Source organism: Hyperolius riggenbachi, chromosome 8, assembly GCF_040937935.1.
Source record: "Hyperolius riggenbachi isolate aHypRig1 chromosome 8, aHypRig1.pri, whole genome shotgun sequence".
Taxonomy (NCBI): domain Eukaryota; kingdom Metazoa; phylum Chordata; class Amphibia; order Anura; family Hyperoliidae; genus Hyperolius; species Hyperolius riggenbachi.
In genome coordinates, this window is record NC_090653.1 from 263,285,106 (window position 1) to 263,298,942 (window position 13,837).

The following is a 13,837-nucleotide window of genomic DNA, read 5'->3' on the forward strand; positions in this document are numbered from 1 at the left end:
AACGCTCTTCTTCTTTGCTGACAGTCGGACCAATGCAAAGGCCTCGGATGACGTCCTGGAAGCGGTCAGTGCAAAGCTGAAGTCCTACCCTTTTGACTTTCGCGGGGCGAAGATCCTGTCTGGTCAGGATGAAGGAGTGTTTGGCTGGGTGACCGCAAACTATCTCTTGGAAAACTTTGTCAAGGTACAACAGACACTACAGTTCCTTTTGTTCACACACACACATTTTTAAGTATTAGTAATGTAGTTTATTTAAAAAAGAAGCAAAAAAACCTCTGAATTTGCAATCTAGACGTTCAAACTGCCAGCAGCACAGCAGATCATGGGTGGTCCCGCCCTCAACGCCAACCATGATTCCCCTCCATCCCTGCACTTCTCCCTGCCAGTTGGTGCCCATCCAGTCCAGTGGTACCTTCAGTGGTCACTTCATAGGGATACAGGTCCTGCTATTATCTTTCCCACAGCTACACTTTCAAAATGGATTGAAGGCAAAAGCATTCTGTACTAGTCCCTTTTACCAGCATTGAGGTTTCCTCTTGTGCAAAGGGTGGTAGGTAGAGTAGGGACCCTCTCCAAGAGGAAACCTCAATGCTGGTGAAAGGGTCTAGTACAGAACATTTGTTTTTGTCTTTTTCTTTTTTTTTGCATGCAATTCATTTTGGAAGCTAGTGTCCTCTTTCTGCCACTGAATACAATTTACAACCTAGTTGTTTTACTCGCTGCTAGCGTTCCAGCTTGCTAAAAGGGTATGGAGTACGGAGGGTTAATGATTGATGGTAGGATTTTATCTTTTAACACAAGAAATTCCTAAAGATACCCATACATCAGACGATGTGTGGGCAGATCGACCTAGATACAGATGTCTCTCTAATCAGATTCAATCAGAGAGAGATCTGTTGGCTGGCCATAAACTGCAAGGCGATTCCCCATCAATTTCAGCATGAAATCTCTCAGGAATCGGCTTTGTGATGCTGCATCCGCCACCCCCCAGTGCTGTCCCCCATGTAAAATGCCCCACCCAGGATGCAGTATACTTTACAGTTCTGTGTCTGATGCTGGCTCATTCTTTATTCACACGCCCCAAGTGGTTGCCAGCGTATATGTGACTCCACACACTTGCCCTTGTTACGTGGCAACCACTTGGGGTGTGTGCACGCAGATGGGGCCAGTGGTGACCACTGACATGTTAAGTATACTGCATTTGTTTGGGGGGCATTTTACATTTGGTGGGCCAGCGCCAGGGGTTTGTCGCCGATATCGCACGCTGTTACCGCTGCGTACCCAATCAAGCAAGTCAGCCCTACAACTTGCAGCATGTCCAATCGATACGTGCAACCAATTTTGGCCTGGAATTGGTCGCTCAGGCATGCTCTCGGCAGCACAAATGGTCTATCGGCTGCCAAGTCGCCTGATGTATGGCCTCCTTAAAAGAAGCAGCTTATCGGTCACACAACAGCAGGTGCGATAAAAGTCCATTTGTCTGTCTCTGACATTATCGGATCCGTTTCTACTGGCGTGCGAACTGCACAATTGCCCGGGGCGCCAGATTGAGCAGCAGGAGGGTGGGCACAGCGGCGGGGGGAGAGGGCATAGTAGTTACAACCCACCTTCCACTGTGGGTGACAGATGTGGGCGGGGTGGACAGCGGGAGCCGGCGGGGACTTAGCGTCCTGCAAGGACGCGTAAGTGTATGCGGCGGCTGAGCGGCGAGTGACGTCGGGTGCGGCGTAGTTACAATGTAACAAAGTTGTTACATTGTAACTGATAGAACATTTCCGAGGATATTGCGTGGGATCATTTATTTAAAGGGACAGGTAAGTATTAATAGTTAATTAAGAATATTAAAGGACTTTTTTCGTGGTTATGTTTTTTGTTCAATTAAAATACTTTTTCTATGTGTTTGTGTGGTTATTTACTTTTAACTCTTAAAGGAAATGGGTAAGGGGTACAAGTACCTCTATACTCATTTCTCCTGGGAGGGGGGGGTGGGCATCTGGGGGACCCCTTTTTAAAGGGGACTCCCAGATTCCACCATGAACCCCCCCACCCAGGAAATCTCAGCCTCCACCTCCACCGCCCATCGGAGGTGGAGAAGAGCCCCTTGTCCTTGGATTGGACAAGGGCTCGGAGGGGGAGGGGAAAGCTTGGCTGCCCCTCCCCTTCCGAGACCCTCCAATTCATGGACCATGCGGGCTGGTATAGTCAGGGTGCGGAGCCCCACGCGGCCGGTGCTCCGCATTCTGGCTATCCCAGCCTGCATGGGGGACAAAGGGTTAAAGAGGTCTGGGAGGGGGGACCCCACGTCGTTTTTTTTTTTATTTCCCACACTCAGAACGAAGTAAGTAAAACTCTTCCCACTTGGGGGAATCTATGAAAATAATACACTATTGTTACCTGTGCAAAAAAAACTGACATTTTCCGCATTTAAAAGACATTTTTGCCCTTGAAACTTAAAAATCGATTTTCTCAAAAACTATAAGGTCTTTTTGAAAAAAAATTTTTTCCTCTTATTCCTCCTGATCTCCTTAATATATTCTCCAAATTTGCGGCTCTTAGCATTTAAGGGGGCTTTGCTATTAACCCTTAAAGTCGGCGGCTTTTTTATATTATACGGAGCGTTACGGTTTAACGCGAAATTACGGTAGCGTTTAATGCGAAATTACGGCATGAACGAAACGCGAAATTTCGCGTTGAAAATTACGCTTACGGTATTTTCAATTACGATTTTAATGGCAATTTCGCTACGCTAATTTCGCATCGTAATCGCAAATTTCGCATGCGTAATTATAGTAATGCGAAATTACAAAAATTTTGGCTCAACTCTAACTACACTATGCCCTCTTCCCCCACCGATGTACCTATACTTGAGGCACCTACCTACCTAACCAATACTTGAGGCATCTACCTAGCTAACCAATACTTGAGGCATCTACCTAGCTAACCAATACTTGAGGCACCTACCTAGCTAACCAATACTTGAGGCACCTACCTAGCTAACCAATACTTGAGGCACCTACCTAGCTAACCAATACTTGGGGCACCTACCTAGCTAACCAATACTTGGGGCACCTACCTAGCTAACCAATACTTGGGGCACCTACCTAGCTAACCAATACTTGGGGCACCTACCTAGCTAACCAATACTTGGGGCACCTACCTAGCTAACCAATACTTGGGGCACCTACCTAGCTAACCAATACTTGGGGCACCTACCTAGCTAACCAATACTTGGGGCACCTACCTAGCTAACCAATACTTGGGGCACCTACCTAGCTAACCAATACTTGAGGCATCTACCTAGCTAACCAATACTTGAGGCACCTACCTAGCTAACCAATACTTGGGGCACCTACCTAGCTAACCAATACTTGGGGCACCTACCTAGCTAACCAATACTTGGGGCACCTACCTAGCTAACCAATACTTGGGGCACCTACCTAGCTAACCAATACTTGGGGCACCTACCTAGCTAACCAATACTTGGGGCACCTACCTAGCTAACCAATACTTGGGGCACCTACCTAGCTAACCAATACTTGGGGCACCTACCTAGCTAACCAATACTTGGGGCACCTACCTAGCTAACCAATACTTGAGGCACCTACCTAGCTAACCAATACTTGAGGCACCTACCTAGCTAACCAATACTTGAGGCACCTACCTAGCTAACCAATACTTGGGGCACCTACCTAGCTAACCAATACTTGGGGCACCTACCTAGCTAACCAATACTTGGGGCACCTACCTAGCTAACCAATACTTGGGGCACCTACCTAGCATACCTATGCTCGGGGCACCTATCTAACCTATACTGGGGGCATCTACCTATCTAACCTATACAGGCGGCAACTATACTGGCTATCTATATTGGAGGCACCAACCTAGCTAACCTATACTGGGGGCATCTACCTATCTAACCTATACTGGGGGCAACTATACTGGCTATCTATATTGGAGGCACCAACCTAGCTAACCTATACTGGGGCAACTATGCCTGGCTACCTATACTGAAGGCACCTATACCTGGCTCCATAAGGGAGGGGGGGAGGCATTTTTACACCTTTGCCTTGGATGCAATTTAGCCTAGAAACTGCCCTGGACGTTATGAAAATTTTCACTTAGTATTAAGTATGGAAAGATTAATTGCACGTAGTGTAGTGTGTGTGGTGGCGGCGGTGGGGTAGGGGGATTGGATCGGGATTAGTTTTATGGAACACATTCTGGCATTCTTGTTCTTAATCTCTGGGTTTGGCTGAGTTCTGAGGTCTTCAGCTCTCTGAACTCTGTCCAGTTTGATACGGCTATCTTGGATTCTATTTTTATAGCGCGCTTAGAAGAACACTATGGCGGCCGGTCAGCTGCATTCAGTCTCAGGCACTCCTCTGATTCCAGTGTTTGTGTGCTGGAGGACGGGCTTCTAATGTGGCTGATGCTTTGTATGGTACCAGGATTTGAGTTTTTGTCTAATGCGATTATAGCATTGTCTGGTGAGAATGGCTGGCTGGGCACACCCTGAGAACACAATTATAAACTCCATGCCTGCGGGCCTGTTGGCATCTCAGACAAAGCTCTTATGTCTCTTTTCTCTCTATCCTCAGTAGGAAGTGGCAGGATAAGGGCATTGGATTGTGCGCTGGGATGAGACACCTGGGCAGGTTCCTGGTCTCTGTGCCAAGGCATGAGCACACCTGAACAGGTGACGACAAGCGAGCAAAGCCTCTCATCCGGGATGTCTGCCGGAGTTCTGGCCAATCCGGTCCTGCACATACTTGTGTCAGACTGTTTTCTGGAACCAATGTCTCCCATATCATTACTGGAACCATTAGGTGCGTACACACGCACTACTGTAATGGACGGAACCCTCCCGCTGGGCGGGCGTTCTGCCGACAGTAGTGCGTGTGTACAGTCTGTCTGCAGACCGATGAGGCTGTTATCAGTCTGCAGACAGACTGTAACTGTGCACCACTGTCAGCAGAACGCCCGCCCAGCTGGAGGGTCTGATGGACCCGTTCATTACAGTAGTGCGTGTGTACACACCTATTGTCTCCCTTGTGTCTGCTGGAACCATTGTCTACCATGTGTCTGCTGGAACCATTGTCTCCCATGTGTTCAAGATTCAAGAACTTAGTCCTTGTGTAACACAAAAAAACTACTTTACATGACAGCCCCACAGTACCGAATGTAGAAAAAGAGGAATTAGGAATTTGCATGTTTGATTTTACAGTGATTATCGAGGTAAAATCACTGTACAAATTTGCAGTTTTTTTTTTTTTGCCATTAGCGCTTTAATAGTATGCTGATCGCTCTTCAATCACGGCAAAATGCTGCATGCAGCGCATCTGCGATTGCAGCTAATCACGAAATGCCCGGAAATGGCGGTAATCGCAGCAGTGAGATGACTACCATATAGTTACAAGTGCGCTAGCCCTGTAAAAATGGCCGGCAAACTGCCACTAATGGCTTTAGGGAGTGTATGGGCCCTAATACAAGTAAAGAGAACAGATAGTTGTAGCGCAAAAAAACCTTGACACAGTGTTAGTAGCAGAAGAGAACTCGCACCAGTAGATCAAAGAAAACCATACAAACAGTAACTCCTGCTTTATGGTACTTTTTCATTTGCAAAGTGCTGAAAATTTATTTTAAACACAAGATGAAAAGTTATCTCCTAGGAGAAAACTCAGTAGAAAAAGTGAATTGCATATGGCCCATGGTGTGCAGAGAAAACGCATACAGAAAACCAACAGACGAGTGTGCTCCCAGCCTCTGATTATTACATTCACTCTGACCTCCTATGATGGAGCAGAACTGGCTCTGCAGACTCTTCCAACATCACTACAGTACAGAGCACTTGGGGAGGGGTAGAGAGGCTGGGGGCGGGGCTCTGCAGACTCCTCCAACATCACTACAGTACAGAGCACTTGGGGAGGGGTAGAGAGGCTGGGGGCGGGGCTCTGCAGACTCCAACATCACTACAGTACAGAGCACTTGGGGAGGGGTAGAGAGGCTGGGGGCGGGGCTCTGCAGACTCCTCCAACATCACTACAGTACAGAGCACTTGGGGAGGGGTAGAGAGGCTGGGGGCGGGGCTCTGCAGACTCCTCCAACATCACTACAGTACAGAGCATTTGGGGAGGGGTAGAGAGGCTGGGGGCGGGGCTCTGCAGACTCCTCCAGCATCACTATAGTACAGAGCACTTGGGGAGGGGTAGAGAGGCTGGGGGCGGGGCTCTGCAGACTCCTCCAGCATCACTATAGTACAGAGCACTTGGGGAGGGGTAGAGAGGCTGGGGGCGGGGCTCTGCAGACTCCTCCAACATCACTACAGTACAGAGCACTTGGGGAGGGGTAGAGAGGCTGGGGGCGGGTCTCTGCAGACTCCTCCAGCATCACTACAGTACAGAGCACTTGCGGAGGGGTAGAGAAGTTGGGGGCTGAGCGCTGTACACAAGACCCTGCTGAGCACTGAATAGGGACTGTCTACAAATCTTTGTCTGCAAAACTTTGTATGATTCCTTATCAGTGGCTGAGCAGATGCAGTCAATAGAACAATTTTTCAGAGAGCAGATCGCTTTTTCTCTCAGTGCCCAGATTCCTCAAGCATCACTACAGTACAGAGGACTTGGGGAGGGATAGAGAGGTTGGAGGCTGGGTGCTGTACACAAGACCCTGCTGCACACTGAATAGGGACTGTCTACAAATCTTTGTCTGCAAAACTGTATGATTCCTTATCAGTGGCTGAGCAGATGCAGTCAGAGTAGAATTTTTTTTTCTTTCGCTCTGTGCTCTTAGTTGTCAGTCTCTCGGGACAGGGAAAAGAAACTTCTGCCCCTACAAGGTCCACTATGGCTTCTGTGCCCTTTCTTGCTGGGTGCCCTAAACTAGGCTAGCGCCCAGCTCTGTGAAATACTGTAATTGCGATTAATTCTATTGATGCCCCCGTTTTTCCCCTTTAATTTACACCGGCTCCTGTGTTGTCTCTCTTGCAGTATAGCTTGTTCGGGAAGTGGCTGCAGACCCGGAAAGGCACGTTGGGTGCCATGGATCTGGGTGGAGCCTCGACGCAGATCACCTTCGAGACCACGGATAAGATCGACACTCCAGAGAACGAGGTTTCCCTGCGATTGTACGGCCAGTCGTACCGCGTGTATACGCATAGCTTCCTGTGCTACGGCAGAGACCAGGTGCTCAAGAGAGTCCTGTCCAAAGTCATCATGGTATGCTAATCTTTATTCATGTTTCACCATCATCCTGCTGTGACTCTCAAACTCCCATGTACTGTATGGACTGTAAAAAAAAAAAAAAAAAAAAAAGCACTTTGTGTTTAAAAGTATAAACTGTGGATCTGTCCCCGATTGTCCGGTCTGTGTGGAAGCACCGTCCAAGGATCTAATATGGAAGCCGTTGATGCTCTCTAGATCAGTGTTCCCCAATCCTGTCCACAAGGCCCACCAACAGTGCATGTTTATTAATTAGCGCTGCTGAGACCCTAATTACCTCACCTGTGTATGTTTGTGGTTTTCTGCAAAGCATATTTGTCGGTTGGCCTTGAGCACAGGGTTGGAGAACTCTGCTCTAGATGAGTCCTCGGGATATTGGTAATCATTACCAAACTGCCTCTGATGAAGCGAGGGTGGTCCTTGTGAAACCAGTCAGCTCGCTGCATGCATTTAATTTTTATTTTTGTCCAATTGTGAGCAAAAAAAGGCTGGCACCACCCAAAGTAGAAAAGTAAAAATTGGCTCTTTATTAATCAGTCATTAAAATGACAGCATGGTCAAAAATAGGCTCTAGCGGCGACAGCCCGCTGTTTTGAGCTGCTATAGCTCTTTTTCAAGCCGTTCAGCCCATAAAACAACAATGACCACACCTTTATATACAGATCTTTGGACACCGCCAGCCGGTCTTGTACGCGTTGGCACTGCGTTATTATTACGCGTGCCAAGCAGCCACATGTATGAGTTCGTTACGTTACGCATTATGCGTCTTGGTTACGCATTCCTTTGACGACTATGCGTTTGGACGGCGGATGGAGTCGTTTTCATGCATTGATATCGCGTCTTTCGGACGCGGACTATGCGTATATATGTACGCGCCCTCCATGCGGAAATTGATTGGTGGGCTGATAGTGTTTGTTCCCATTGGTGCATGTGTTTACAGTGCACATCGCGTTTTTGCATGCTGAAGTTCCTATGCCTTGCTACAATGGGCGGTCCTGAGTCAGCTGACTGGGAGGTATGTTTTTATGACATCACACACTGCCTGTTCCCCATCAGGTCCATCCACACATCTTTGTGCTCTGATTGGTGCGACTGATTTTGAATTGATTGGCTAATTGATGCATAGATCTGTATATAAAGGTGTGGTCATTGTTGTTAAAGTTTTATGGGCTGAACGGCTTGAAAAAGAGCTATAGCAGCTCGAAACAGCGGGCTGTCGCCGCTAGAGCCTATTTTTGACCATGCTGTCATTTTAATGACTGATTAATAAAGAGCTAACTTTTACTTTTCTACTTTGGGTGGTGCCAGCCTTTTTTTGCTCACAATTTTTGAGGATTCTGAGGATACAGGAACCCAAGGCTTGGGCACACACTAGTTCCTTTCTATGAATGAGTGCTCCTTCAGCTTCTATTATTTTTGTAATTTCCCTTTTGGCGACATTTCTCTAGTTAGTCACAGGCTATTTGCGCCTATAGGTAAGTAACACACATTTATTGGACAAGGATACCTTATATACTCATTTATAAGCCTAATTTTTCAGCACAAAAATGTGTTCAAAACGTACCCCCACCGCTTATATGCAAGTCAGTGGAGCAGAACAGGTTTTGTTACTGGCAGAAGAGTGCAAGTATCCTGCTCTTACCAGCATAGTGTGCAGCTCAAGACTATTTGTGTCCCCTGGCTTGTGGAGCGGAGTATGCAAGCAACATGTCAGTGGTGCAATGATCGGGGATTCTTCTTGTATGGAAATCACTGTATGTCATATCTATGACGCCATCTAGTGGAGTCTTGAGATACAGCGGTTTTAACCTTGGGGCACATCTGGCTATGGGTAGGGGGCTGACTTGTACTGGGGGCACATCTGGCTACTGGGGAGGGAGCTATACTGAGGAGGGGGCTTATACACGAGTCAATCCCTTTTTTCTGGTTTCTGAGAAAAAGTGGGTACCTCAGCTTATACACTGATAGGATTGTATGTGAGTGTATATATAGTAAATTAAAATAAATGCAGTGGCCTGATGCATTTCACAAGGCACTTTCAGCCATCTAACAAGGTGTGCCGCTTTCTGCATTGTGAGGTGAGGATCTAGTTTATACTCTTAGGGCTCGTTCCCACTATCGCGAATCCGCATGCGTCCAATGCATGCGGATTCGCACATGTAATGCAAGTGGATGGGCCTGTTTCCACTGTAGCGTTGTTGAGGTGCGTTTTTTTCAGCGGTAAAAAAACGCACAAAAGAGCCAACGAATTCGCCTGCGAGTGGAATGCATGCGAATCGCCGCTAATGTATTTAATAGTAAAAACGCATGCGTTTGTTACATGCGTTTTTACCCGCGATTTCGCGTTTTCGCACCTTTTTCAATTTTATTTTGCCCTGGCAGTGTCATGGTTAATTTCGAAATCGCACGTGAAATCGCGGGTAAAAACGCATGTGGAAATGCATCCGCATGCGTTTTTACAAGCGTCGGAATGCCGGCGAAATCGCGTCGCAACAGTGGAAACAAGCCCTGAAACAGAAGGAGCACTTCCTCCTTACTACTTTTTTTTTTTTTCAGTTTCTCATCCGTATTGTAGTACTCTACAGGTGAACAGCTGCGCACTTGTGTTTTTTAACCGTGGAACAATTTTACAGTGTGCTCCAAGTGAGCTCCTGCATGGACTAGGGGTTTAACCTATTACACCCCCCTTCTCCCAGTGACAAGGCCATTTTTCACAATTCAGCACTCTGCAGCTGTAACAGTCTGCTGCAGGGCCATACAACTTCGCACACAAATCTTGCCTCCTTTTCTTGCCACCAACAGATCTTTCTGTTGGGGGCATTTGATTGTTGCTGCAGTTTTTATTTTTTAATTTTATTTTTTTAAATTAAAAATGCCTTTTTTTTAAATGATCCCTCCCCCCTTTCCTCCCTTCTACTCGAGATCCAATCATTGCGATCTCCTCTCGTAGGCATCAGCCTATGAGAGGGATCAGTTTGTGAGCGATTCAAGGGGACAGCTCAGTGACAGAGCTGTCCCCTGTACAGTGCTGCAGGAGATCGCATAAATAACAGCTTTTTTTTTTTTTTTCACCAACAGCCTGCCAGCCGTGATCGCGGGTTGGCAGGCTGATCATGGAGCTCCGCTTCGTGCCTCGGCAGGGAACCATCGCGCATGCGCAGGTTCCCTTCTAATCTCTGCCCCCAGGAATTGACGCCAATCGGTGTTAGGCAGTCCTGGGGGAGTAACACCGTTAGGCAGTCGCAGAGTGGATAAGTCAGGGGTCTCAAACTCAATTTACCTGGGGGCCGCAGGAGGCAGTCAGGATGAGGCTGGGCCGCATAAGGAATTTCACAATCGCGGCGCATCGCCGCCTCTGCCCGCCCCTCTCACTCTTCCTTCACAGAGAGGGGCGGGAAGAGGCGGCGATCCGTGCGGCGATTGATGTCAGGAGGGGCAGAGCTGAAGCTGAAAGCTCTGCCCCTTCCAGGAAATGTCGGCGGATTGCCCCCCGGGCGATTTAAGGGCTCTGCAGCCCTCGTTTAGCGGCGGATTACTTGGGAGCACTGAAGCGAACTATAAGGAAGCTTTTGCTGGCGAGGGCCACAAAATATTGTATCGAGGGCCGCGAGTTTGAGACCCCTGGGCTAAGTGATATCTGAAGCAAATAAGATTGTAAGAACGGGGGGAGCAGTCCTCAAGGACACTGCTCCCTTGTTCACCTCTGTCACTCCCTGTTCTCTCCTGAAAGCCAGTAGAACCTGCATCCAGGTCGGCCGCAGTGTGCAAGCGGTAGGCCTAGGGGAGGCGTCATTTACTTGTGGTGCGCATTTGGGAGTGCTCTTTGCTTGCGCAGTGCAATTCTAACTGAACTGCACAGTGTTCTCCAAAGGCACTTTTAGCTGGGTGCTTCACCCGGCTAGTTTTGGCAAGCACCCGGCTGTCAACTCACCTCCTCCTATGCTGTAAGCAGAGTTGCGCACAGAAGCACCGGCCCTGCATTCCCGTTGTGCCCCACCCAGCTACTTTTTCATGCTACCCGGCTGGAAAGACATTCTGGGGAAAACACTGCTGCGCAAGCTCAGATCGCTGCAAGCGGCAGGAGCGGGATGACGAGAGATGCACGGCGCGCATGCGCAGAAGAGCTCAACTTGGCGGCAAGTCGTGATCTACCGAAGGGGAGAACCTGGGAGCCCTGGCTGGCAGTGGAACCGTGGCATGGGAACTTACACACTTCTAGGGGCTGGATGAAGCCCCAGGTGAGTAAAAATGTGTATATTTTTTTTTTATACTGCACGGACGAATCCTTTAACCACTTCACCACTGAAGGGTTTTACCCCCTGACCACCAGAGCAATTTTCACCTTTCAGCGCTCCTTCCATGCATTCATCTATAACTTTATCATTACTTATCGCAATGAAATGAACTATATCTTGTTTTTTCCGCCACCAATTAGGCTTTCTTTAGGTGGGACATTGTGCCAAGAATTATTTTATTCTAAATGTGTTTTAATGGGAAAATAGGAAAAAATTTGAGAAAAAATGTATTTTTCAGTTTTCGGCCATTATAGTTTTTAAATAATGCATGCTACTGTAATTAAAACCCATGAAATGTATTTGCCCTTTTGTCCCGGTTATAAAACCGTTTAAATTATGTATCTATCACAATGTTTGGCGCAAATATTTTATTTGGAAATAAAGGTGCATTTTTTTTCAGTTTTGCGTCCATCCCTAATTACAAGCCCATAGTTTATAAAGTAACAGTGTTGTACCCTCCTGACATAAATATTTAAAAAGTTCAGTCCCTAAGGTAACTATTTATGTATTTTTTTTATTGTACATTTTTTCATTTTTTTTAATTACAAAAAAAAATGGGAGTGTGGGAGGTAATGAGTTAATTTTTTGTGTAAAAGTAATTTATTTGTATGAGAAAAATGTTTAGGGTGTAGTTTTACTATTTGGCCACAAGATGGCCACAGTAACTTTTTGTTTAATGCGACCTCCAAGAGTCAATCGCATAACAAAATTGATCAAAAATCAGTCTTTTGTATTTGTGAATGTTCTTTTGCGATTCCTAGTGGAAAAGGGGCCTTACTCCAGCCTTTCCTGCACAGAGCAGGAGCCACTAGTCCGTTGACTTTGACTAGTCCTTTAATGGGAACCAGAGACGAAGCACCCTCGTGTATTTTACCATATAGATCAGTGGGAACATTAGAGAAACACCTACCCTGCTTTCTGTTTCATTCTGCACTGCTCAGCCTGCTTCTTATCAGCCCTGATAAAATCCCAGACTGAGCGTTCAGTCTGGCTTTGCTCAGGAATATTTATAGCTGTCTGTGTTCTCTCATGTCTTTGCCAGTCCAAGCCTGCCCCCTGCTGGCTCTGCTCAGGAATCATTATAGCTGAGTCATTATAGCAAAGCCAGACTGAATGCTCAGTCGGGGATTTTATCAGGTCTGATAAGAAACAAGCTGTGCAGTGCAAAATGTAACCGAAAGCATGGTAGGTGTTTTCTCTAATGTTCCCACTGATCTATATGGTAAAATACATGAGGGTGCTTCGTCTCTGGTTCACTTTAAAGGGAACCCGAGGTGAGAGGGATATGGAGGCTGCCATATTTATTTCCTTTTAAACCATACCAGTTACCTGGCAGTCCACCTGATCCGGTGTATCTAATACTTTTAGGCCTTGTTCACATTATAAATCGCCGGCGCTATCGCAAGCACTGAGCGATTTATCGAGCTTTTTTTAAAGTGCTTTTCCCTGTGCTTTGTGCTTTTTACTTCCTGACGTCAGTCAGTGAACTCTTGTAGCTGGAAATTAATAAATACAATGTATTCATTCATAAAAGCGCTCGGGTAATTGCTATACAAAGCGCTTTGCGATTTCCCTGTAGCTTCCATTGAGCCAAAGTGCTCAGAAAATGGTACATGTAGCGCGTTCGCCATTTCAATGAAATCTAAACGCTTACGTGTGATCACAGAGTCATTGCACAAGCGCTTTTGGGGTGACTTCTAAAATCGCCAGCGCTTAAAAAAAAACCGTAAACACTCATAGTGTGAACAAGCCCTTAGCCGTAGACCCTGAACAAGCCTGCAGCAGATCAGGTGCTCTGTCTCAGCTTTTACTGGATTAGCCTTATGCTTGTTCCAGGGTTTGACACTAATGCTAGGTCAACAGGGCTGCCAGGCAACTGGCATGGTTTACAATGAAATAAATGTGGCAGCCTCCATATCCTTCTCACCTCCGGTTTCCTTTCGCCACTTCTATCTGCCAGTTGGTTGGAAGCATACCTCCCAATTTTTTGAGATGAGAAAGAGGCACACTTAAGCCACACCCTTGATCACGCGGCCTAGTCATGCATACCATAAAGCAGTGGCATAGCAATAGGGGGTGCAGAGGTAGTGACTGCATCGGGGCCCTTGGGTCACGGGGCCCTCCCTCAAGCACAATATTAGCTCTCTATTGGCCCTCTACTGGTAATAATAGATGCTTGGAATAGTAGTAATCATTACCAAGCTGTTCCCCATCCCCCTACTTGCACCTCTGACACTGTGGAAATCTTTGGCAGGTTTTGGTGCGCCGTATCAATTGTTTTGTATAGAGTGCTTGGGGGGGCCCCATGTAAAGCTTGCACCGGGG

The 13,837-nt window shown here is 47.0% G+C and overlaps 1 protein-coding gene across 2 annotated transcripts in view; it reads left to right on the top strand.

Moving 5' to 3' along the window:
* The window catches only part of LOC137527819 (ectonucleoside triphosphate diphosphohydrolase 2-like), a 130,147-nt gene that overhangs the window by 87,961 nt on the left and 28,349 nt on the right, over nucleotides 1-13,837 (top strand). For both annotated transcript variants that reach the window (XM_068248762.1, XM_068248763.1), the window contains exons 4-5: nucleotides 25-184; nucleotides 6,987-7,214. In XM_068248762.1, the coding sequence (XP_068104863.1) occupies nucleotides 25-184; nucleotides 6,987-7,214 (388 nt within the window). The remainder of the gene's footprint in view (nucleotides 1-24; nucleotides 185-6,986; nucleotides 7,215-13,837) is intronic.